A 27,758-nucleotide genomic window follows, 5' to 3' on the forward strand; every position below is an offset into this window, starting at 1 on the left:
AGAGGTGTAAGATGCAAGTAATTAAAAAAAACAGTCAATCGTCTTTGGTTGCTCTCCTTAAAACAAGGTGGATTCCTACTGAAGCTATTAAAACTTCATAAAGTAGACAAAACATGTCCATCTAAATTTAAAGTTTTTGTGTGTTACAAGGTGTGGAACTACATACCACATCTTATGACTACAGAGCACAGCCTTGTTGTATGACTGTTCTGTATCGCTTCTCTATCACACAGAAATGCAAACCCTGGAGTTACCTTCAGGTGATTCTGCATTCTGCTTTGCTACAGGCCTTTGGTGTAGCAGACGGGGCACAGCTGGGGTACTCTGTATGCTTCAGATCTCCAGATGATAAAATGGGGGAGGAAGAAGGGGAAAAAGGCTGCATTGCAGCATGAATAATTTGCAGCAGCTCTGCAGCTGCTCTCAAATAGCACCCACAAACTCTGTTCTGAGTGAGGCAGGTAGTAAAGTCATAAAGTCACTCCTTACACTGCTGCTGGCTGAGCAGTGGTTCGCCAGCAAATTCACATCCATGTTATTATGTGTGATACAGAATATAATAACATAGCAGTTTTTACATGAGAACTTTGAAGAAACAGACAGTGCTGCCAGTTTTGCAAAATGTTATTGCTGATCCACTGGCTTTTGGGTAGCAATAACAGCTTTTTGTTATGTGTAAAAGGGGATAAATTCTCTATCCTGGTATACAGTCACCATGGGGATATTTGTCAGTGTACAGACCTCATCACCCATATGAGACTGGAACTCAAATTTCATTGGTGGACAAAAAGCAGTGGGGTACATTTCCATGAATCTCTGCTTGTCACTTCGTGGCTCCAAGCTGTCAACTGCATTTTCAATGATGTCTAATCCCTCATGCCTGGAAGTTTCAAGGTTATACTCTGCAGAAAGGTATGTTCTTAGGGCTCTGTTCAGACTAGCGTGGTATCCAAGATCGCAACACTAAAAAAAACCACAAGAAAACAATAAAAGGAAAAGAAAACAAATTTAAAAGGAGGAATACCATTCCAATATCCCAATCCTGAAATTATCATTAAAATTTTCTGCCCTAAAATTTTTCTGTCTCTGAAGTATTTAACAAAATATCTTCTAAATTAAAATACACTATGGGGGTCAAGACAGTAAGTATGTAGTATCTTTATTCTGTTGCAAAGATTGAAGAACAGTTTTAGAAAAGAGATCAAGTGTACATGTATGACAGTTTCCTTATCAGATACAGACATGCAGGTACTGTATTTACATGGAAAAGGTCTGGGACTTCACACACACAAGTGGACTTTTTAGTATTAATATCATTTGTAAGCCTCAAATCATATATTTAAACTCACTCCGACATAACTCTATCATCTAAGTTAATGCGAGCACCAAATTGAACACAAAGCAACTCCTGCTTACCATGTCTTTGTCCAAACAAAAAACTCCACAAATGACTTGAGGATAAGCAATCCATCTAAAACGCTTTCTGATGCAACAAGAATGGTTTTATATCCTTTCCCCGATAGTGAACATGCATTTAATGTAAACATGCTATTTCCCATGCTCATACAGAGCCAGCAATGTACATCACATTACTAAATGCAGGAAGTCATAATTTATGTCTTTCTTTTTTTCTACAAAATGGAATGTAATTGAAACCTAACTAGTAAAATTTGAAGTTGTGTTTGTTCTTGAATTTTAAACATTCTCAGTTTGCATTATTCATGTTTGGTTAATATTTTAGAGAACAGCTGAATATATTTTAAAAATGTCACATCGGTAGCAAATCAACGGATTGTTTCCTTAATGTTTTCCCAACATCACACAGTAAATATCCTCAGAGTCTGCTCAGTGAGCCTCCAGGTAAGGGAATATGTATTGCAAACCTCTCTGACACCTCAACAATGGCAATGTCAGTCTGCTAAGAGTTGCATACAAAGTAATGCTCTTTATTTGGTGGACAAGTGAGTTTTGTCCCGGAGGCCAGTGCCTGGCCAGGGCAGTCAGAGAGCACTCTGCTTTAGGGCACCCCTCAGCCCCCAGCCACTCATCCCGGCACCCGCAGGCTGAAATCATCTGTCCCTGCAGGACTCGCAAGTTAACATATGGAGATGGGTAAAGAAGCAATTTGAATTCAGTCCACTGTATGCATATATGCACTGTTTATATGAGTACCTCCCTCACAGCTATCACAAACCCTTAGGACTCATGGAATCACATCCCCTCTCTTTCTTCTTACTTATTTGAAAAAGGAGAGAAAAAGATAGAGAGGGAGACAGAGACACAGAGGTACACACTGCATGGGAAAGAGCTTTCAATCTATTTACCATACCAAAACCCGTGTGCAGAAGGGAAAGAAACCCTTCACACCTCGCCTTAGGTGCCATAATGACTAGTGATCAAACTGCTCTCTGAAATCCAACAACAGAAAGCTGTTTTATTCAAACAAAGCTTCCAGAAAGACTAAGCTTTCAGTCCTAGCAAGTACTCCAGGTAGTGACTGCAGATGGGGCAGTGGATCTCCAAAAATCAGTTGCTGAAAATGAACAAAAGATGTCATGTTCAATCAAACACACATATGTTAACCTCTCTCTTTTGCAGTTATACACTGGAAATTTGTGTTACATTTACTAAAACAGCCACCCAACTTTTATACTAAAGTGCATCCATATTTCAAAGACCTCCAGTCTAAAAATATGGTTTCTAAAAGGAAAAGTCCCTTGGTGTTTTTCTCTTGTTCTATGTCAAATCAGATCTCATATCTAATTCACTATCATGGATGAAAAAGACAGACTAAAAGTGCTGATAAGAAAGTGAATTGGGACAGCTGTTTCATTTCATGTGCATTACTTTCAGAGAAACCTCATGGAAGATTAAACTGAAAGGAAATTAGAAATAGAGGGCAATGCCAGGTTTAGCATTGCCAACTATCCATGTGTTACAAAACCATAGCCTGAATTTTGGCTCTAGTGGATTAATCTGAGTATTACTAGAAAGCTTATTGATTTACAATTAGAGCTGTGTGGGTTTCTGATGCAGCTTTTTTGCAAGCTGGAATATTGCAGCCTTTATGCTGTGACTTAACTTCATTGTTTAACTCTTAAGATACTCAGTCACTATCACCACGATCATCTTTGGCAAGTGATGATAGTTGAACAGGGTAACAAATACAGCCTCTCAGACAATAAGAAGGATTCTTCAAGAGAAGCATAGCATCCTGCCAGACTAAGGCATTTTCTTGCAATGCCAGTGCCAGCAGAGCAAACAAGAATTAAATGCAGAACCTGAACTAGTGCTATGTGACCAGTGGCTCTTTGAATGGAATTAAAAACATATGAATTTGGAATTTTGCTTCAATGACTTATGTAAAAATAGAATTTGTATGAGTAAAGTTATTTTTAAAAGCAAAACTAAACACTCAGACATCACAACTCTTACTTCTGCCAGACTATAGTCCACTTTCTCCAAAGTTTGAAGGTGAAGATCATTTTAACAGGGGAATGGCTCTGTCACAGTATCAACTCAGAGCTATGGAGAACGAAACATACTGTTTTAATCTGCTAGTACTAGTGATGGTTTAGAAAGAGACTTGTCTATAATGGAAACAGCACATTACTGAGGCTAAAAATTTAAGGTACTGCCACTAAACTGCCACCCTCACCATCGTCTCTGACCATGCTTGGAAAAATTAATCATCAACCTTTCTGCAAAAAAGTATATTTGTATGCATACTCACACACAGATATGCATGCAAATTTACATGATTTTCAGGAAAAATCTGTAGATTTGTAAAGCTCAAGTGAGCAACCACACCGTTAGCCAAAATAAATATGTCTTAGAGGTTCACAAATCAGCACACCAAGGGTAGAGCCAGGATGGCCAACGAGATCTGCTGTCTATCTATGGGCTAGAGACACGAGATGTCAGTTGCGCAGTATGACACGAAGATGAAAAATAAGAGAATGAAGTCATAGACTATGAGTTTGATTGCATTTCTGGATTCATAAAGAGTCTTGGTTGGGCAAAGTGGAGGGAGATGAGTGATACATTCGGGATATGTATGACAAATTAATTTTGGAATTTGCATTTTATTCTTATTTAGAATTAAATCGGAAGCAGTCTCAAGAGCATTTCCTGCCTTTATTGCACCCCAGAGTATATTTAGGCTTGAACAAAACAAACTGCAGTGCTTAGCACAGAGCTTCAACCAAACCAAGCTGCTCTTCATTTAATTTCAATTCATTTCAGGAATAGTAATAAAATTCTAATGCCAATGGAGACAAGAACTCATAAAAAAAGCCTTAACCTCTGAATAAGTCACTTTCTAAGCATCCTGTTACACAGACGTCCACATTCAAATCAAAGGGCTCTGGTTGTACATAACATATTTATGAGGACTTATGTAATACAGATAGTGAGCTGCACACACTCTACCCTAGTTTTAAACTTGGTTCTATGAATGATTAATATAGAACCTTTACAGAATAAATTAAGTTCACAATAGCTAAATGTTCCCTAACTTCTTCGCCATCGAAAGCATGCAGACTGCAGTTAGAGATTCAGAAACTCCATTTTCAGAAAGACCAACACATGAATATTTTATTTATTCCAGCAGCTGAACTACAGTCAAATTGTTTTGATCACTATTTCCTAGCATCTATCTCCAGATCATACAAGTGTATGGTAAGTCTGAAAAAATGTCTCTACCTTCCTCTTATACTCAGATAAATTTAACGAACTCAATTACATGGAAATCTTCAAGTAAATGAATAAAAGTATGTGCCATATGGACAGATGCTGGTACTAACAACCAGATTAGCAGCAGTGTGTACTCTGTCGCGCCTCAGAAACTCAAAGTCTTAGAAAAAAAGCCACATACTACGTAAAGCTTATTTAATTTAGCTAAAATGTAATCTTTACTGCTTTTCACAAGATACAAATGAAAGAAACAACTCATTCTGTCCTCCACTTGAACTAGATACCAATCTAGAGAAGAAATACTCAACAGAAAATTCAAATTCCTCAATACAACATGCAGAGGACAGAAACACTGTGCATATCAAATCCTGTTTATCTCTCTATTTCTTCACGAATGCTGATTTCACCCCTTAACTCATTAAATGCACTAAATCATCCAGTTAAGACTCCAACAATATTTTTATATTGCTTTTATCACAAGAGGTTAAGATGAGCAACGCTTCATCATTTTAAGTCAGAAGCCCTGAGCTTTGTTGATGAAATGAAGGAGTTGAATAGTTCAGACTGAGTTCAGATGAGGAACTGTAATTTAGGATTTTCCACATGAGCCTCATATATGGAAAATGGAGTGGAAGTCAAATGAAAAAGTGTTATTTTTTGGTAAAAAAGAATAGTTCCACAAGCCTCCCCAATCTTGGTACAAAAAAATGTACTGCATTCCTTCATACATTTATCCCATTTTTATTAGATGTATTTTTCAGTAACATAGGAAAACATTCAGTTTCATTTATGGGCAACACCAACAGCTTGGGGAGATCTAAATTCTTTCCATGTTAACTGGAACACCGACACAGAGGAGAGGTAATCCCCTTCTGTACAGGCAAAGAGAGTTCAGGGAAGCATGGAAAATCAGGCAGGCAAAGGAGGACAAAATAGAGAGGGCAAAGAATGAAATTGCCATCACTGCTCTGAAAACTCCAAATCGTACCATGACATTAAGATTTACAGAATGAGATAGTCTGGACTGTTGCAACATATGGCCACTGGGAAGCATGTCTCACATTCCAATGATATAACTCCAAAATCTTGCCAAGACTCTTGCATTTACAAAAACTTTCCTTTGTCAAGTGGCAAACATGCTGTCTAAATACTGACGCTTTCACAGCATATTCTGCTCAAATACAAATGTTTGAAAGACACTTCATTTAAATAAGCTCACAATTGGATTAAATTGGCTCTGAAGCAAATTCTGGTTGCATATGTTTACAGCCTACTCTTACAAAACAGTGATGTAAAGGGCAGCTAGATTTTCTGTCTAATTTACTCTAAAAGAGTAATTTCTAAAGCCATTTTGCCAAAAGAATTATTGTGTACATTGGTCCATGGCTTTGAAAAAGCCATGCAAACTAGATATAATTTTTCTGCATTACTAAATATTGTAGAATGTCTGTTTTTATTAAAAACTAATGGTTAGGAAGCTTTAGTCTTCATGGTTGTGTAAATACCTTTAGATACACTAACTTCAAAGAGTACTGTCTTTGCATGTGTATGCGCAGAGAGCTTCACTTCTTCTCCCCTCACAACTCTTTGTAAAGCTCCAGGCCCATGGTTCCTCCCCTCAGCTTTCACTGCTACAGCAACCTCTATGGACATCGATGAAATGGTTAAGAATCACATGTGTTTTCCAACCTGATATGGTTTTGACCAGATAGAAACAAACACACATTGAAGACATTCACTGAGAAATGTGAGCTCTGAAAGGGAAGGCAGGAGAGATGACAAAATGAGCATCTTTCCATCTTCTGAAGGGGTGCGGGTGCTGGGAACAAAATCAAAGGGACCTTTCCTTTCTTCCAGCAGACAAGAAGAACTCATAAAGTTTAAGGAGGCCAAAAATGCATCATCCTTTAAGCATTAGCAGGAAAATCCTCCATTAGGTAGGGTCAACTTCTCACTTGGGTGGTACCCTAGCAGGCACACTGCTTGTCCTTAGTTTTTTGCCCTGATCATCAGGATCCTGGTAAATGTTTTCATTGCCTGGGCAGGCTAGATGGGTGGAGCAGGTCGCACAAGTGGATACAGATTAGACAAGGACAGGACACAGAAGAATAAAGCAGAAGAAATCAGAAGAGATAAAACACGCAGTAGCGACTAGGAAAAGAATAAAAGAGATGTTGAGATAGAGACACGAAAAACCACTGAAAACACAAAAAACATTCATTGCCATCTTTTATAAGAAAGCAAGAAAGAAATGAAGCAAAGGCAGGAAAAAAAGTTGAAAGGGAAAAGGAAAAAGTTCTAACAAAACCAGGCAAGATTTTATAAAATACAGAAAACCCAGAAATGACAAAGAAAACTATAAGTATTTAGGTGACATATAATAAAACACACACATGCAGCTATTTTAGTCTGTTCATCTCACAGAAAACATTTTTCCCTTTCTCTATGAAGCTTTCTTCCCCAGTCAGTAGAAATGAGAAACCTTGCCAAATCCTGCATTAATTTATGCTATATTAGAAACCAGAGGTGTATGTAAATGTTGTTTGCTATTGTAAGTAACATACGTTACTGTTGCAGTAGAAAGCGTATTCAAATATCTAGGATTTCATATGGGCCACAGGGCTGTAGCCATTAACCTAGTTAACCCCACATTGCTAGTGAATGAATATTCTTGAGCTTGTGTTTTTTGTCTCCATATTTTTTCTATCACATATGAAGTCAGCCTATGAGGAGGGTGGGACATGATACAGTGCAGGATGCCCGCTCCGCATCATGTAAAAATGTCACTAATAAAGGTTCTGGAGACCAAATGCTGGCACAAGTCAACATCAGTGTATAAAATCATTCTTCTAGGATGTTCTCACAGGAATAACTTAATGAAAATCAGTAACAAGATTGTTGACAGTATAGATCACAGGACTGATTGTGTCTGTTCTTCAAACTACATGAAATAAGAAGCTACTGTATATATGATTCAGTGATGCAATGAATGTAACTAAACAATTTTGAAAACATGGAAGAAATGGCTTCTTTGGACTTAAATACCATTAGATGCTCACTTAAGAAGCTTATTAATAAATAAAAAAATATTTATAGCCCAGAAATTCTTTAATAGTACAAAATGAAAATGTCTATTTTTTTCATGGTGTTCCTGTCATATTTTCTATTGACATATGGGGAGAAAACACAATGTTCTAACTTTAAAGGTATGAGTTCAGCATCTTATTTGCACTTTATTATGTGAAACATAAAAGTTAAAGGGAAAATCTACTGATTATATCATACAATATTATAAATAATTAGCGTACTAAAGGCAACCCATATGACTAGTGTATTCCCTTTAAAAATGAAAAAAGTATTATTTCTGAACAGAATGAACATAAAACCAAATGTGACAATACTTACATCAATTAAATCCGAAAGGTCATGAATATAATACTTGAAAACAGAAGCATTGGTTGCTTCAAGGGTGAGCAGGTATTCATTACGGGCCTTAATAGATTTCAGCTTGTTTTCAGAATATTTTGCTTGACGCTAGGAAAGATATTGCATATTAATGGATTTTAATTACTTCATTTTTGGTATGCAGAAAAAAATGGTAACAATTCAAGCACACATTCCTACTAACAAGAAAGAATCTTAATTGCCAGCCTGTTACACATGTAACAAATGCAATACAAAGTGAAAACTTAGTATTTTGTTTCAAATGTGACAAAACGTATAGTAAGAATTACACTGGGAATAAAGTATTCCCCTCTTTGAACTGCAATTATGTCAAGTTATCTATAAGCCACTGATAATTTATTATGTGCACCTTATTTAATTTTATTTCCCAGTTGGACTTCTCTGTCTCATACCATGCTAAAGAATGTCAGAAATGCACTGAATTTACTTCAAATGAAGCTAAATAAAAGGACTATTTACTTTTTCCTTCATTTTTTCAATCTTTTTCACAGAGCTCCGTCTCTGGTGCCTTTCCTCTAGTCGAATATGAAAAACAGGGTCTCCTGACCTCCCAATCTGTTTTTCTTCTTGCTTCTCTGCCTCCTTCAGTTTGCTTTCTGCACTGATGCTCTCTGCATGATACATGTGGTATGTTTTCATGACCTGCAAAAGACAAGAGTCAAAGGAAAGTCAGAGAAAATGAAAATATAAAGGTATCTACAGAAAAATCACAGGGTCTTTAAGCAAGATGTTGTCTTATAAACTTTAGGTAAATTTCCTTGCCAACAGAGATTGAGGACTTCTGGTTACATTTTTCTTTTCCGATCTATTTAATAGTATCCCAACAGGCATTTTTTCTTTCACTGCGGATAGGAAAGACCAAAAATCATTCTTATGAAACTTTAGAATTCTTGTCTTTCAATGAAAATCTGAAATAATGAACAAAAAGCCCTAAATCTATATCAGTGCCATATCTATCTCATATAATACTATCTTCAGGACTAAGTTAACAGCTTGGCTGTGGACATCGAATGCTTGAAAGCAGAAGGATCCCTTCAGCACTGGGGAAAGGGGAATAAAGCAGAGGAAACAGGAAGCTTCGGTCCGGGAGCACACCCACAGCTAGTTGGATGGCACATCCACGGCTAGCTCCAAGGCCTGGAAACAAGTGGATGCCAACTGAAGAGCCAGTAGATTAGGTGCAACATAAAACCAGATGAAAGCTGAAGAAGGAGCTCCCTGATAAATAATTTGTGAAGATGTTTTCATCACAGCCCTACAGTTAATACCATTATCTTCCCTCTACACACATGCTGGCTCTGCAGACAAGAGAGCTTTGGCTGCCAGCATGCGAATACATGCTTGCACAGACCACCAAGAGGGACATGGACTTGTTTAGCCCAGTCCTCCTTCCTTCTTCAAGCAAGAAAAACCTCAACTTGAATGTTGTGTAGTGGGCAGCAAGCAACCACAATGCCCCCACCTCTGCTGGGGAGGGCTGTCTGTCCACTTTCAGTAAAGAAAGCTTCTTTCCACCTTTGCCAGTTCTTTTTTGTTGTTGTTTTCTTGTCTTATTGTCTTAACTTTCAAGCACTGAACAAAGCAGGAAGGCATCCTCAGGCAGCTGGTGGCCGCCACTCTTCTTCACAGGGTGCCAGAGCTCCAGCCAGCAGATGTTATGTTTGGGGGGAGGCCATGCAAACCATTCACATCTCCTCCAAGAAGCACAGCCAGGGAGGAATCAAAAGGGCTGTTTGCGTGACCCATGGAGGAGACAGATTGGTCTGGGAAGCTGCAACGAAATATTCCCTTGGGAGAGACATACTTTTGGTGACTAAGTAGTTAGGTCAGCCTAAGGAGCATCCATAGAGCAGCAACACAGGGAACACTAAAGTTAGATATTGCAAATTCACTGCAACATGTCTTAGCATGGATCGACACCAACCAACTGCACCACGTCAGTGGGTGGCTGAACTGATGTGTATTTGAAGTCTGGTGCAACAGAAAGACAACATACTTTTAGAGAGCTGCAATATTGCATAACCCATGGATGTTATACACCTAACTGTGTATGCCACTACTTAATACTGAAGCCATGCTGCTGATAAAAACTGAAATAGCATTGGTATTAAAAATGAAACAGGCAACTCTTCACTAACTTCCTGTAGTAAGGTAAAATGGTTGGAGACGGACATTAAAAAGTGGCCCTGTTTTTATTTTTAGAGACGTATGTTTACAGTTCTGTGGTGAAAAAACCCAAACTGCCAGGAGCACAACTTAATGCTATTGCTGGTGCTCCTTTATAGCACAGTTGTGCTCCAAAGCCTGACCAGAGTGCAGAGCTCCCTGCCTGAACACTGCCTACACCCACTGGGAACAGCTGCTGCCCCAGCAGCTCACAGTCCGCATGGATGATGCAAAAACCCAAAGCCAGACAAAGCTGGGCTAGGAAGAGAAGGCAAGCCTACAGAGCCAAGGTCTGCAAGGTTCCCAGCTTAACCAAACAGCACGTTCAGTCTCCTATATCCTGCACTGTTCCAAAGGCACTTGCTCCTAAAGTTGTCAATAATCAATGCCCAGGGAATCTAACTCATATGGCCACATGGAAACAAGAGTTACTGCAAAGAGAAGAAATGCACTTCTTAAAGAAATGGTTTATAGAATAAAACACAGAAGCACAGAAAGTGATATGGTTCTGATTAAAAATGATGGGGAGAGGAAATTAAAAGCAAGGTTGTGCCCTTCTCTTCTGGCATTTCTATTAAATTTTTAAGTGTTTCTTTACATAAGGCCATAGGTATTTGCTTTTATTTTTTATCTTTTGTCCTGTGTCAGCTCTAGAGACTTTCTAGTTCATGGGACAAGGCTAACTCACATATCTTACCATCTAGAAAAGTTATTTTCTTTTATACTCTGCCTGCAGATGGAACAATAATATCTCAGAGTTTTCTAACTGCATCTCAAAGCACCTAAGTGGTGAACCAAGCAGAAAGCATTGAAGATTTTTAAACAATTTCTCTAAGTTCCTAGTGGACTAGGCATAAACGTCCTTCTGCAGTGGTTCTGACATTTCAGCCTGCTTCCTTGTTGGAGGAAGTATTCCTTGAAGGAGTACAAGTGTATCACTACCTGTTCTCACCAATGTCTCCATGCTGACTCCAGTAACTTCACTGAAGAGTATTTCTTCCTCTCACTGCTTGCTTACAGCACAAGATACCAAATCCAGGTGTCTCACTCTACACTGACTGAATGGCAAGTTTTGTGGGAAAACTACATGGAACTCATGTCTACTTGAAATCCATACTCCCACAACAAACTCTACACGAGTTATTGGTACAAATGATTCCCTAGATAACTAAAATTGAAAAAGCAGCCCTCTCTTTAGCAATACTCAGGTTGGACAGCAGTTAGTCTGTCCTACCTGAGACACACTGGCTTAGAAATCAACACAGACTCTCTACAGAGCAGTGATCAGCCCATGCATTTGACTCCTGTCCAGTTTGTTATATTGATAGCACTGCTTATCTCATGCACTAGTGACATCATTATTTTGCAAGCTCTGGGGAAAGCTTTTTCATGATTTGTCAGTCTTTTTCATGATTTGTCAATGTTGATTTTTTAAGAGCTGATATTTCAGCAGCAAAACTTTACTTGAGAAAGCATCAGAGAGACACGTATGGAAAAATAAATGGGAACAAGCTAAGGAGTTGGTTTCCAAGTATTTCAGGGCATACTTCCTCAACAAATTAGCTTAGAATTTGCATGATAAGTTGCATATATGATTCTTTCCCTTAACACTATACCATCTTTTCACCTTGGAGTTTTTAAGACTGTTAGATATTGTTAAACACAGTAACAGGCTTGCCTAATTCTCGTAAATAGACTTTAAGAGTATCTGTGAGTATCCAAGAGATCCATAGATCTGTTATTCAAACCACAAATAACCTGATGAAATAAGCAATAATGCTTCTCAAATGTCCACCAAACTGTTGAACTGATAGACTATCCTGTGAGAGTATCCATCACTGAACTGACTTTAATTAGTCCCCAAAGTGCTTATTGATCAGTCATCAAGTATGCACTGAAAAGAGAGAGCGAGGTTGTAATTTTGCAGATGCTGAATTGTCATCATGACATATGCTGCACTTCTCTGCTGTAGTGAACAAGCATTGTTAAATGCTTACTAGTACCTTTCTAAAATTAAACTTCAAGGTTTATATCCTAATAATTTTGCAGGTTTATTCTGCAGATCCAGTGATGTAAAACACAGATTTCTGTCAGATGACTGTGTCAGACTACAACCAGATGAAAAAGATTATGCTGCCCTAACTATGTACTCTCACACCTGTAGGTGACAGACTGTTCACTCAGTGGTATAAACATCTCGTTTTGCGTGCCAAAGTATCAGCATCATTCGGGAGAGCTCAGCAAGCAGGCTTAGGGCAGAAGATAGCACTCATCACAAGGAAGGGCACATCAGAGTACAACCTTAAGTAATTATTTTATTTAAACCAATGATTGTTATCTGGACAAATCCATCAAAAAGTCAGTAATCAGCGCTGTACTTCTGTGAACTTCAAGAGAGGAATGTGCCCATAGCAAGGCACTGGTTTTCTTTTTCTACATGCATACTTCTTTCCTAGAGAACTTCTTAACCCAACGTAAGACTGAATGCTATGAAGTTAAAAAATATTGGAATTACCATGTGTTTCCATGTGTTTTACTTTTATAATACAACTGCAAAATTAGGAGCTTTTTAATAGTGTTTCTCAGGAAACACGCATTCCCGGAACAGCAGCTCATGCCTGGTGCAATTACTATGTTTGAATTGTTTCAGAATTGTCTCTGCTAAGCTGTTAGTTCTTATCAGAAGGTGGAGTCACAAGGGTTTCACTAAATTGGGTTACTCAGTACTCTACACAAGAAATAAGTAAAATCTTATGCCAATTTTACCACATCAGTGGCCTCTAACAGTTAAGTAGGCTCAGTGTCAGCTGCTGTCAGTATCCTGTTCCCTTCCAAGCCAAATTCTGATGTAGTTTTAGGAATTGTCACTGATATATTACTACCAAGAGAAAATTACTGATTTCACCTTCTCAGATCTCTGATGTGCTACAGTAAACTAAACTTTACTTTTCTACAGAGAATCCAGATTCTGTGTTACTTCAGGAAAGAAAAAGGAAAATCTGGCAGCAACTGCTTTGAGAAATTAAACAGCCAAGATTTTTAAAAAGTAAGATAAAGCAGTGGAGAATGTAAGTGGCACAGCAACCCTGTCCTATTTAATATTAAATTCGCTTTGGACTGTCCCTACTTTTTCATTTTTCTGAGACTTTTACATTTGTGTTGCTTGTGAAAAGTGTGATGCCAGTAGGATTAATTTGGAAAGCCAAGTGGGAGACATGAAGATGTATTTTTATGATGTGCATCACTTTTCTCCGCCATTTTCCCTCAGCCTTATTACCGAAACAGCGCCGTATTTTGCGACCTCTCTGACTCTTTTAGAGGACATTTATGAATATGTCCTAACCCCTAAATAAATCCAGTGGAGACCCCCCTCCAATACAAGAAAAGAGTCTGCCTACCTTCTGTTTCCTACCATTTCCAATCACTCAGATGCTACTGCTATATTCCAGTACCTGATCTGACAATGCAAGGCGTTCTAGCTTTCCAGAGAAATAAAAGAAGAGTTTGACTGGGGAGCTTTCTCTGTTGCAAAGATGATCTATTGTAAAATCAATAATCTGTTGCCTCTTTAAGTCAACATGTAAGAAGATTTCTAAGTCAGTCAGTTCACAGAAAACACCAACCCAAACCTCCTATAGCTTTCAGTTTGACCATCTTTTCTCGCTGTAATTGCCAGGAAAAACTCCGATCTGTGACTCCACACAACTAACTGGGCTCCTCTTTCCCCATCTACCCTCACTCAAAAATACACCTCACTGCAGTTTCAATAGCTTATATCCTTATGTGAAACATGGGACTAATTACTAGCTTACACTGGCTGAAAGCGTAGTAGGGAGAGGAGTAAGACAGGAGTGCAGCTGCTGGGAATTGGGAATGTTTCAGATCTGAAAATACTGACTGGCTGGTACAGCCAGGGAGAAGCCATGCATAATTAAAAAGTACTTACCACTCATAGTTTACTGAACTTGCAAAGATACAGAATGAAGCTTAGCTATTCAGTTGTTTTGAGCATGATGTTTTCAGTTATAATTTTGAAATCAGTGCATAAAATATTGAGAATTGAAAATACAGAGTCTTAAAATCCATTTTCACTAGTCATAAAACATTTAGAAAACATACAAATATGTAATGTAACATTTAAGAAAACCTTTACATAAAAGAGACGGAAAATGAAAAACTGTGGTTTCCCTTATACAATTCTGATTATTCCAGCAAAATAAGCCTGCTTTGCTCATAGGTTCTAAGAATATCTTCTGAAGTTGTGGTTCACCTGCTTCTGTTCTTATTTTTTCAACAATCATGTACATGATGTGTAGTTTTAATGAGGACGTCACAGGCCAAAGTCAACAAAAGCTAAGCTACTCCATGGAGTAAATGAAGACCTATGGTACAAATCTCCAATTTCCATAATAACTCCTAGTAGCAAAAATGGGAAAAGAAACTAATTATATAAAGTGTAAGCAAGGAGAAAGGTCTCTTATTGGTGTGCATTTTTAAAGTACAATAGGTATTTAATACTGGAAAGTTACTGATATTTTTGACACTTCATTGCAGCCGTGAGTCTTTCTACATTAAATAAATAGCCAAAATTTCTAGTCTCTTTCTCAAAAGGCAGAGGGTCATACTTTCACAAGTGAAAAAATAACTTTGAACAGAAAGTCTTTTTAATTGAAAATCTTCATAATGCACTCTTAGTGGAAGTTGGTATGTCTCTTAAACTTCTCAGCGATTTCTTGTTTTCTTCTCTTCGAGCAGTTTCTTCTTTGCAAAGTCTACAGCAGTCTGCTTATTGACTACTTTGATTTAAACCCTGTCAAAATCAATGGACATAACTCCCTAACTATAGCATGTTTTAGATCTGGCCTTATGAACAGGTTAAAAAGGATTTTCTGAGGCAAAAGTGCAATGCTAGATATTCAGAGATGGGTCCCAAAGCCACCTGTTTTTTTCTGGCACTTGCTATAATACAGAAGATTAGGACACTTAATAAAACAGAAGAAAAGTCAGTTACTACTGATACTTGGTAGCTTACATTTGAACTTATCCGTTAAAAATATTTGGACTAAATCGGTGGCAATTCCTTTAAACATCTCATTTATTCCAGATCATTCTAGATAAACTGGTTTTGAGATATCTGGTGCTTAAGAAGTCTGCAAGTAGGTTTGTTGAGGCCTCAGATCTGACTGGCATACTAGAGATGAGAGGCATGGTAGAGGTGGGAGGTAGAGCTTTTCATCACTTGGGTTTGAAACAAGCGTTTAATTCAGCCCTTTGTCCCATAGCATTAGAGAAATCCAGGCATATAACCTCTGAATATGTGTGCCTAATGGACACAATCTTTAACTGAGAAATTCAAGAAGTAACAAATAAAATGTGCAATTTCTTTACACTGACCACATACCTGTGCCTCAGAACAAGTACCTCCTACTACTTCAGCTCTTAGTAATTTTCATTCTATTCTCTCATTAACACACTTTTGTGCACAACCATGTGGTTTTTAATTCTGTGAAAAGGTCATCATTTACAGACCTTTCTTGTAAGATAAGGAATGATGATAAGAAATAAGCTGATTAAAAAACCCTCTTCATACACATTAAAAGCTCTGCTACTTGCCCCTCACTCAAAGGCTTTAGAGGTACTTAAATTCCAATAAGGCTTCACATTTTAAGTTATACTTCACAAAGGTACCGTTCCTTTCAAAAAACCAGAACCAAGCAGTAGGGAGAGATTTCACTATTAGTATATTACTTGCAGGCTTGAAATTAATTTGTTTGTTTTTTTTTTTTTAACACAAAGATTTATTTCACAATAGTAAGACTGAATTCTTTTACTTTTTTCCCCTCTATAAATCATGAGGCTAACAAGAAGATGATGTCTCTGTTTTGTAAGTGACTGAAAAATGTGCCTGCTGGAGATTAGAAGTGTAGATACTAGTTTTGCTAAGGCCACTGTGATCTTGCCCTGTAAACAGTTAATGTCATACACAATTAAAAACCTGTGCATGGGGTTTCCATCCGTCTAGATATTGTTCTATCTTTATGTACATGAGCAGATATAATACACAGATATGCTGATGAACATTCTAAACATGCAAGTGGTGAAACAGATGCTACTCTGTACCATATTGTCACTTTACTATGTGGGTTGTGTCTAGCTAAATGGGGACATGCACAGCTGACCAAGTCCTTTGCAATCTATGAAAAGCCGGACAATGCAGTTAACAGTATAGATCATTTAATCTGAAACAGATTCTTGCATCTGACTAAAGGGGTCTTATCTCCCCATATTAGATCTCCAATGACTATAACTGGAACCCAGATAGCAAGCTAAGATATTTGTATCTATACTGCAGGTGTCTGAAAACCAGGTGAAGTAAATTCCATCCCAAGAAACCATCTTGCAACAGTAGCCTGACTCAAATTGTGCACAAGTTCGGAATTTTTATTAACATCAAAAATATTCCCATTTTAAAACATCTTAAATTTTGAGGAAGGAATTAGCATTCACTGGAAGCCGTAATGTGGAAGTTAATACCTGAACAAATCTGTAACCATCAGCGGGAAGATGTAGCACTAGTGTGAAGAAAAAGAGTGAAAATATTGAAGTCCAGTCCTGAAGATTTTCACTAGCGATTCAGAAAAGTATTTCAGCACATGCCTCACTGTTTCCCTACCCGGGGAGCACAGACACTAATCCCAAGTCTCATCAGGCAACTGTTTAACTGAAACAAGATTGTATCTTCAGGGCCTATTCACTGCTGAAGACCCACTTGTGCAATGGCTCCTACAGCTGCTGATCCCCAGCAGCTGTGTGAATTTGTTTGCGGCTATCGCTACTTTGCAGAAGCTGATCCCAGCATACTTCATTGACCACAGGCCTGAGCCAACAGGGTTTTGCAGTATTGCACCCTACAAAATCAGTGGTGGCTTCAGACAAAAAAGCCCCAAAGAAAATCCCTCAGAAAAAAAAAAAAAAAAGTGGTGGTTTAGGTAGGCTTTAGGAATCTGTGTCTGTAACTACAACTCAAAAGAACTCAAGGCAGTAGGACAAGACCAATTTTCTTTGGATCTCCTTTTTGCCGCCTAAGTTGCTCTTGAGTTCAAATGTTCTTCAACCCATCTACTGACAGGTGCACAATTTTCCCTAGGTCAAAAGAAAAACTGTCAAGATGCACAAAAGTAATGTTTGAGCTCTGCCTGTGGAGTTCCTAAACTTCCTTCAGGTCACAAATTGTTCCTTGATATAAATATTGTGAGTTCTTTTTATAGTCCTCCAAATCTTGAGGATGGAAAAGGGAGCAGTCTAGAGATTGTTATGCAGGGTACTGAGGAACATGTTTCAAGCTCTTCCAAAAGAGAATCTGGATGCACAACTTCCTCAAACAGCAGGAATCAACATACTTTAATAAGAGGTGGATATCATTAGTTCCTCTTCATTCTAAAGCTATGTTTAAAAAAAAAAGGTACCTCTTGCTTTTTTTCTTTCTCAGAACATGTCCCCTCAAAAAATAAATGGGGAAATAGTTATTAGGTAGACAAAACATCATTTTGCAGTAACAAGTTGTGTAGATTGGTTTCAAACAAGAAAACAGGTCCAGACCTAAGTTCTCTCAGATTTTCCTGTGGGTTAGCAGCAGCTTGCCAGAATGCTTACAGTGTTTTTTTCTTGACCTCTCTAAATAGTACGGAATGCCTATAAACCCCTCTGTTTTTCTTTTCATTATTTACTTATCCCAGTCAAGGACGGGGGAGGGCACATAAGTAACATTTAGACAGCACAGCACTGGATCTGCAAACACCTATGATTTTTTACTGACTGTAGTCCCCGAGTCAAACCAAGCAGATGGCAGCATGGACAAAAACAAGGCAGAAAAGAAGCTTTGCTCTGGTAACCTCTGAGTAGAAATGTCTCATTAATAATCAACAAAACTTAAACTGGTTTAGCAGAGTCTGGGTAGAAAAAAGGGTTGAAAGTAAAGAGTAATCCTGAAAGCGTTAGCATAGGTATTCTAAACAAATGAGTAGTCTTCCCAAAAATATAGTTTAGACTTGTGTAAAAGACGAAAATAAACATCTCCACTGGGGGTTAACTTACTCAATAAAAGGCCACTTAAAGCTTACAGAAGTAGTTTGATATGGCATTTTTATAAGATAAGCTAAGTAATTGTACTTACTGTGTAAAGCTCATTAAGTACTTTCATTAAGTCTTCATGAAGCTGAAATGAAATCTCTTTGCTCTGTAATTTAAAAAAAAATGAGAAAAAGTCACATAAAAACTGCAGCATACATTTGTTTCTTGATATTTGCACTCATCATTCATCCTAGACAGTGAATGCAATTTTGCTCACAAAGACCATTCTGACAGAATTACAGTGCCCTAAAAAGAGTGATTCAGAGATGCAGAGGTAGACAGATAATATCTGGACAGAGACTAAAAGGAAACCCACAAGTAATTTGAGATGTTTTTCCCATAAAGCATCAGGAAATTAGGTGCCAGCAGAAAGGGTAAAGTTCAAGATTAATGTTTTTAATGGAAGAAACTGTGTACTGTTTTATAACTGCTATGATACATACAAATCCTAAACCATGCAGAATGTGATATTCTAGAAGGACATCCCGCCCAATTTTACATCTAGGATAGTCTTTGTTTCTCAGTACATGCAACTATCTAAATATTTATGCAAGAAATAATTGTGGCTCCTCTTTGAAACAGATATCCATCTGCACAATATTCCACAGAGTGGGTTGCTGAACCAGCTTTGTTTAGTTTTTCTGGACTGTGTCTTTATTTTCATTCTGACCCAGAAAAAAAAAAAGAAATATTTAGCAGTAGTTATTAACAAAGCAAATATGTCAAAATAAGAGTATTTAACTGGAGTCTCATTCAAATATATTCCCTTGTTAGTTGTCCACAGCAGTTCAATCTGATGAAAATTGTGGCAACTGTGCAAGAGTTGAAGACATTTGTATCATAGTCTTTGGAAAACAGTTATAGAACAGAGCTACAGGACTTGGCAAACAGCCTGGCTACATTTTTTCTGTTATGCTAAGCATTGTAACATCCATGATGAAAACATCGGACTTTTTTTTCTCTGAATGAATTGATAACTAGTCTGGCTTCTAAAAACTCCAACTCCATGATAGACAATGGCCTTAGCTATGAGAAATATTTTGCATTTGCACAGAAGCCAAAGGAAAATCCTCAGGGACAACTCATCTCCAAAGCCGCTAACACATACTTGGCCATCACTAAAACACCTGCAGGAATAATGGTTTCTGAATGAGAATTTCCAGCACAACGCCCACGCACGAGGAAGAACCACACCACACATCCCACCCACTGTGTCTTCCAGCAGGATGAAACACACACATACAGTAGCTCGAACAGAAAATTTTGTGGGTTTTTTCCCTCCTATTTCTACTGACATATTCTAACTTTGGGCAGTATTTTAAGGCACCTGTCATATCACTTAGTAGTATTCACTCAATCCTTATATGCAAGATGATTTTTCACTGACAAGAAGCTAGGAATACAGTCTAAAAAACACTTCAATGAAATTCTTGTATTCCCAAGGGCATTCACTGTAGTAGCTAAGGCACAGTAAGGCAGTTGATCTGAAGCTGAGTTACATGGAATTACTATGAAACTTTCCTTATTGCTTATACTTTTCAAAGTCTGGTATTCTTCATGAGGTTTGCATTACTACTGAAGGCTTACTGAACAAAAGGCTTACTACTTCCATTTCTTTGCGTATATCAGATTATTTTAATCTAATATTAAGCACAAAACTTCATATAAGTAACAGCACACAGAGTGCTTGTGAAGAATTGGAAAAGGACTGCAGATTTGCAAGCTGCTGTAGGGAAATGCACTAAAAGCTTTAGCAAAAATTCTGAATTGCTTTTCATTACTTTACATTGGCACCCTGCCTTTAAAAGTCAGCAGCACAGCTCTAACACAGCTTACACACCTCCTCAAAGCTCCAAGTAGAGGCCACCTGCTTTTTCTTGGATAGTTGCTTCTATAGTGCTGAGTATGAGTGGTCTGTTTTTTAAATTACTTTAGAAGAAAGAAGGGCAAAACATATAAATAAGATGTTTGACATTAAGATGAAAGCATACACGTGTGGGAGGAAACTCTAGATGAACTCTAGCTTCAATCAATTTATCCCTTTCAACTGTTGGTCACAGCCATCTCGAGGCTGTGAGAAGTCAAGCCCCAAATAAGTAACAGTGATTCTAAGGCAGGATGCCTTAACCTGGTAGTGCAAAAGTCTGAGAAGGTGAGACAGAAAACACCAAACCAGTTTTCACTTTATCCCTTGCAAATTTTGTTGTAAGCAAAGCACACAGCAGTTCACTGGAGGATGCACCCTCCTTTTCTGCTCTTAATGCAGTTACACCTTAATGCAAATAGACACCAGATGAGTTGAGGATTTAGTGAATAATCACTATTTAGTAGGGCCCGTTTCTTCTCTTTGCTCCTTTAGAGCTTTGTCCAGCACTGCAACACAAGCGGTCCAGCCCTCAGTTTGCTCAGGATTTACTGGCCAACATGCACACATGGACTTTTCCAGGGCAACACAGTGATCAATGATTAATTTGAAAGCGGATAGAATAGATCACAGCAGAGAAAGAGGAAGATGCTTTAGAAAAGGACAACAGGTTTTAAAATGGGAAGCAAAAAGAGGAGGGAGGTGATCAGCAAAAAGAGTAAAAATGGAAAAGAGACAGCCTAGCAATGCCACGCAATCATAGAAGAATCATCCTTTCACCAGTTCATCAGTGGACTCCAACCTACAGAGGGTGTCTGTAGTGACAGATAACATGTCAGTTGTTGCATTTTTCTGATGAAAGATTTTGTAGTCAAAAAAATCAGGAAATTTGGTTAACCTCAGCAGTATAAAAGGGATTAATTTTCAAGAACCAACACATTTTACATTAGCATTTAAGATAAAGAAAAACTGACTTGAGAGGCAAGCGATACAGGTTTTAGTGTGTAATATACAGTGTGTTAGAGCACCAGATAAGAAGTGCATTTATTTTCAGTGGTTAATGACTCTCCTATTTCTTTTTTATGCTACCTATTCCCTGCAGTAGTTCAGCATGTCTGAATGGCGTGCTCCTCTAGGAGCCTGCACTCAGGGTAGCCAAACAACAGAATGTAAGATGCAGCACTCATTTTCCTGGCGCTAAGTTGATAACTCTAATCAGGCTATTAAAATCTGACAATCAATCACTGAGGTGCTTCTTTATTCACTGTGTCCTAGAGAAATGAGTGAGCACCTATTAAACAAAAGAACAAAGAACATAAAAATGTTAGAGCACATGCAAATTCCTGCTAAAAATATTATATATGCTACTAATCTGGTTCAAGGGCATTAGAAGACAGTAGTGTATTTTTTTCCCTGATTGCAGCCATGCAACAGACAAGTGCATCTAAACCCCCCTTTCAGTATGTGCTCAACTTTCAGCACATCAGTGGTCCTACTGATGTTGTTGAGATTTATATGTCTGAGAAACTTAAATTTTTATTCCACATTAATACATTTTCATTGAAGTCTGCTAGAATTTTTCCATCCATTTCAGTTAGAGCATAATTTGGCACTCAAACTTTACTCCCTTGTCTATTTTAACTAAAATTTAAGAGTCAGTTCAGTTTTTCCGGGAATTCTTTAGTGTCTGTATTTAGTATGCATAATGCTAATCTCAGTTACATCATTTAGGGAAAATATTCTGTGACTATTGCTTTTAAATGAGTCTGCTACTGGTCTCTAGTCGAAGTGAGAACCCTTCTTTTGAGGAGTTTTCATAAGCTGACAATGACAATGACGGAACCAACTCGTAGCAAAATTTTGTCCCAGATTTGCCAGTCGATAGCAACAAACAGCTTTGTTATCCTTTAAACATTCAAATGTTTAAGAAAATGAAGCAAAAAATCTCTCTGTATGCCACAATCTTTATAACATCAAATAGAGGCAGCAGGTAGTCATATTCCTTGTTAATAGGCAGATTATGGAACTAAAATATTTATTGTGCTTGGCTTCTCCAGCATCTTTAACTGCAAAGATTGGAAGATATGTTCATCTTGGTTCATTTAGATTTCTGTCCAAAGAAAATACATGTTTATAAATTATAAATATACAAATCTGCTCAAGGATTTTGTGGGTATGTGTTTATACAGTTGATTATTAATGCTGGGGTAACCAGAATCACTGCACGAAATGTTCTGCATAATACTTCTCCCTTCTGCTTGACATTTTTCCTTATTACTTTATTCTTTAATTGTCCCCATGAGGCCAGCTACCCCATCTGCCTGAAGAAACACACAAGCATGCAAGGTTTAAACTCTGTTACTTTATTTTTGTAATTTTACGTGCAGCATGAAGGCCAGGCATGAACAGCAATATGTACTGCTTTTATATGCCAGCAACTAAAACGAAGAAGAGCTTAAGTGCCTGTCTGAAAGTATGAGACCTGATATAATGTCTTCATATAAATGCTAAAAAATCCCTGAACTAGATCCTATCTTTGTCCTACATTTAGTACATTTACACAGATGCCAGTTCCTGACCCCTGGAAAAAAAAGAATGACAAATAGCTCCTGGGAGAACAAAAATAATGACTATCTACATGTTAAGTAGGCCAGACTAGACAGCAAAGCCTTGTACAATCAGGTATCTGAATACAACATATCCTGTCTCATTAGAACATGTAAGCTAGAACCAGTAGAGACCATTTCCCCAAAGGAATCCAAATGTTGAGACAGAGGTACAGATGTACACAAAAGGAAGAACCAGAATGAGGAAGAACAGAGAGCGAGACAAGGAAAAGGTACAAAGACTAAGGGGCACAGACACCCTATCACTACATTTCATAGAGACCATCATTGGGTACTGCACACACTTTTTACAGGAGTAGAGAAAGGGGTTGCTACAGACTTACGACTTGTGCTATATCCCACATAGGAGAGGGAACAAAACAATACTCTAGTGGTAAGCATGGCCAGGAAATGAGGAAATTGTTTGATTTTTTCACTACTACAATTCAAGTTGGAGCCAATCTCAAGACAGAATTCAAACTACATCCCTCTAGAAAATGTTGTGGTCACTTCATGGAAAAGTTTCATTTGAGAACAGACATGCACCACCAGCAAGATGGAAAAAGCCAGTAACAGCTAACACTGAGAAGCAGAATGTGAAGTCTCATTCTCCTGGATTTCCAGTGACAAAGAACTGAACTACACCAAAAGCAAACAGGCTAATGTAATAATGCACACCTAGTGAAGAAGATATTTCTGAGCTAGGAACATAAGTGACTGAAAAACTATTCCAGATTCAATACCAAAAAAACCTCTACTGGTTTGCAACTCTGAGATCTCTCTACATAGACAGTGCTGCAATACGTTCAAATCACTTTCCCCATTATCTGTTCAACTTCTACAATAATCTTTCACATTACTAAGTTTAGTGGTTAGTGAATTATAGTTATATGTATTATATGAACATATGACATATTATATGAACAGACCACTACTGATTGAGAAACTATAAACTTCAACCAGTTTCCTCTTTTGAAAACATTAACATGATACCTTTGCTATCACTTAGTAACACACTTTATGTTTTTTAACTTTTATTCTTTTTGAACTCTTTTGTATGACACTTGCTTAGCGGCATCCAACCGTGACTAATGGATATGCATTTATAATCTATTTTTAGTTTCTGAATATTATAACAACAATGACTGCAAACACATTATGTAGATCTCGAGCTAAGGTTGCCTAGAGTGCTTGCTTAGCACATGAGGGATTTACACATTGTATGTGTTATGAAAATACATAACAGGCATGGACAAGAACAAACATGTACAGAAACAATGCTTTAATGATCTAATAGAAGTAGTTATGTTATCAAAAGTGTATGTCCATATTTACTACTAGGAAGTAGTAAACACTTTTAGGAGAATTGCAGCATATGCTACCATCTTTATGTCAAAGCACTACACGGCAAACCCTTGCTCTGGTTTCAATCTGTTTCAGTCACAATGAAATACTGGTTTTACAAATAATTCATTAATATAGCATTACTATTTTGGGAGTCCTAAGTGAAAACTGTTTCCTTTCTGCATGGGTAGGCAAGTGTGCTTTTGAGAGAAAGACAGGCTTTTTTCCCTGCCTTTTGGATATTTGTGATTCAGCTCTTAAGGTCACCAGCATAGACAGCAGGATCCCAGGCATTTTAGTGCTAAGGATTTGGTTCGTGAGAACAGTCATGAAGAATTTATATGGATGCTAAAACAGATTTTATGCTATGTGTGCTGAATCTTCTCCTCAAAGGTTACCTATTAGGACACTTTTGCCTCCCTGACGCATCTTACAAGTCTGCATGGAGGACTGCAGGAGAGACATTACCTTCTTGAACATTCTGGTGGAGTCTTCACTTATCTGCATGAACCTCATGATCACGTTGTTCAGGTAGATATCGCTCAACGTTGCATGGTCTTTGCTTTCTCTTCTCACTTGGTTCAGGAGTAAGTACCAGCAATTCACTGGTGACAAGAGGTTCTGGTCTTTCCTAAGAAAGGAGATACACACATGTATTATGTATAGAAATGAGAAAGTTACATTATTAATACAAACATCTCACTGACATTTACAGTCATAACTTGTTATGTAAAAATAGCTGCTTCTGAACAGACAATCAATTTTTGGAATAACTCGGGTTAGGCAAGCCTCAGATTACTTTTAAAATGCATTCTACAAGTCTCATGAGGCATGGATGCAAAAACATAGAAAAAGTATAAGAATTTAGAACACTGCAAGCCACCTGAAAGTATAAAAATATCTTGCCACAAAGCTTACAGTTGTTTACAGATGAACTCCATGTAAATATTCAAAATCAATAAAGGTCACTGCCAAAAGAGTAACAGTAATTAATTTTTGACATTAGAAATAAACAAGCACTGCATAGCACATCCCAAATCCTTCATGAGCAAAACTGCAGGCGTAGCTGTTTCCCTACACTGGATTTGTATAACTGCTGTAAAAGTAGAAGAACATGTCACAAGTATCCATATTCTGTGACTAGCATTCATAAATACACTGTTACTGCTAGCCCTAGAGGGGTCAATTACAAGACAAACAGCAGGACTGGACTTTTTCCACAGTGATCCAGTTCTGAATTCCTGTGACAGACTTTTTGCAATGTAGGTCCACTCCAAGCCTTCATACAGTGAGAAGTGAAATCACAGACGACTTCTCATTTCTTTCACACAAAGGAGAATAAAAATATAGGTAGTTCAACAACTGTTTCACGGACAACAAAAAACTATTTGTAACATGTCTTATGATTTCACTGAAATTTTATTATTAAGTTTGCCCTTCAACTAACTGCTCTAGAAACTTGCTCCTCTTTTTTTTTCCTTCTTATATAGGGATTATCCTATAGTCAAAACTATCGAGCATGTGAAGATAAAACAGGTAGAGGTAGTGATGAACTGAAACTCCTTCAACTCTTGGTAAATTGTTCTAATAATTAACTATTCTCACTATTAGAAATATGTCCTTAAATTCCTATCTAATTGTCTACTTTTAGCTCTCACCCTCAGAATCAAAGCAGTAACGAATAATTAACAGACAAAAGTCTTTTCTTAATCATTAGTGTTTTCTTTGCTATCAATCAGAAGTGAGTTAAGGAAACATCCTGAGATGGACATCTTAACAGTGTTAATCACAGCAAGGAGCTTCAGGGTTTTATCAGCCAGGTCAGCCAACACGAGCACTCCTGAAGGACCATGCTGATATTACTTGCTCCTTATTGCTTCTGCATGTCCCAAAGCCAATTCCACAGACCTGATTCTTCTGGAGGGAATGGTGGGAACAGTTCTGGGGACCAACAGCTAAGGTGATTTTTGCAGTAACCTCTTCTCAAAGCAGAGAATTGCAGAACAAAGTCAAAGGCAGGACTCCAGTCATAACCCCTGTGCACAAATGCCAGTCTGGATTTAACATGTTTAAGAACAAGTAAAGATGTTTGTATGCACAAGGAAAAAAGATTTTGCCACAAGCAGAATGGAAGCCAGGGCCCTCTCTGAAGTGGTGACATATGCACACGTTGGCTATTTCAGAGAATCATTGAGTCACTTAAATGAATTTTAAGAAATACATGTTAATGCTCTTTGAACTGCACAAGCTGTATCTGGATTAACCTTTCCTTTGCCAGATGTATTTAGAAAAGACTTTTGTCCTGAAACAACAGCTCTATCTCTAGCACAGCACTGAGTGAACAGTGGAAAAAGGTACTTATTTTTCAATTTACAAACAGTAAAATATTGTTTTATACCCCTAAGCGTAACAGGGCCAGACAAACGCATTCAGTAATCAGTCTCATCTGGTTATTTTCCTGACTTGAGCTATGTCAGCAAGTAATGCTTGAAATACTTCAGAAAACATACTGTATACAGGTTTAGCCAAATACTACCTGACCACTTCTGTTCTGCACAAAAGATACTATGCCATGAAAGGGGATACATTAAATCATAAGCAAGGCATAAAATTCACACCATCCTAATTTCCATCATCAGAGGTCAAGAGGCAGCAGAGTTCACATGCAATAACAAATCAAAACAGTTTTCTTTATTAATGCCTTTTTTGGCCAAAATCGTCTTCTTTTGTTGCAATGTTGACTGACCTTCATTTAGACACTTTAAAATCTTATCAACTCCAGTACAGATCAGTACACAACTTTCAAGCACTTTTGGGGCTCTGCATCTCTTCTAGATATTGGCTGTATTTTGGGTGACTTAAAATCCATATGGTAGGTTAGGGATAATATATGTGCAACTTACTTTTTAACAAACTGAAATCATTTGTCAGAAGCATTATATGAATAACTGCACAGGGCCAAATCAACAACAGTATTTAGGCACTCATCTACCTTTGACTGCAGTGAGAACTGCTACACTGCTAAACACGGGTGGGAATTTTAAACAGGCCTTTGAACCTGGGCTCAAAGCTAGCAGTAGTCCAAACCAGCGGAAGCAAAGAGTGGTGCAGCACTGTAGCAACAGCTAACATGGGGGCGACAGGGAAGCAAATCTCTCTTACTTGTACTGCTGATGATCCTTTGTACTTCTTGTTTTTGCCATGAACCTCTCTGCCAGTTTTTCCAGGTTTCGGGAATACTCCATCTCTATTTCTGACTTCTTGCGGAAGAAATCCTGCAGATCCTGAAGAAGTTGCACTCTCATTTCAGTCTGCTGCTCCAGGCATTTCTGCTGCTCAACAAGTTGAGCTCGGATCTCTAATGAAAGAAACACAGAACCAGTCAGGTCAGTGAAAGCAAATGAGAATTGAGAGTTACCAACCAAAATTACAAATGCTCCAGCACACTTCAGCCTCACAGCTCCACCAGCTGGATATGGATTTCAGGT

At 37.9% G+C, this 27,758-nt stretch overlaps 1 protein-coding gene across 3 annotated transcripts in view; it reads right to left on the minus strand.

Moving 5' to 3' along the window:
• Positions 1-27,758, minus strand: part of SRGAP1 (SLIT-ROBO Rho GTPase activating protein 1) — a 137,095-nt gene that overhangs the window by 42,893 nt on the left and 66,444 nt on the right. For all 3 annotated transcript variants that reach the window (XR_001921732.2, XM_018080691.2, XM_018080690.2), the window contains exons 2-7: positions 27,433-27,628; positions 24,739-24,901; positions 18,500-18,562; positions 8,620-8,802; positions 8,101-8,229; positions 742-963 (exon numbers count right to left, since the gene is read on the minus strand). Coding sequence is in view for 2 of the 3 variants with exons in the window: in XM_018080691.2 (XP_017936180.1) it covers positions 742-963; positions 8,101-8,229; positions 8,620-8,802; positions 18,500-18,562; positions 24,739-24,901; positions 27,433-27,628 (956 nt within the window). In the remaining variant the exon portion in view is untranslated. The remainder of the gene's footprint in view (positions 1-741; positions 964-8,100; positions 8,230-8,619; positions 8,803-18,499; positions 18,563-24,738; positions 24,902-27,432; positions 27,629-27,758) is intronic.

The sequence above is a fragment of the Manacus vitellinus genome, unplaced genomic scaffold (genome assembly GCF_001715985.3).
Source record: "Manacus vitellinus isolate BGI_N305 unplaced genomic scaffold, ASM171598v3 scaffold_5_pilon, whole genome shotgun sequence".
In the NCBI taxonomy this organism is placed as follows: domain Eukaryota; kingdom Metazoa; phylum Chordata; class Aves; order Passeriformes; family Pipridae; genus Manacus; species Manacus vitellinus.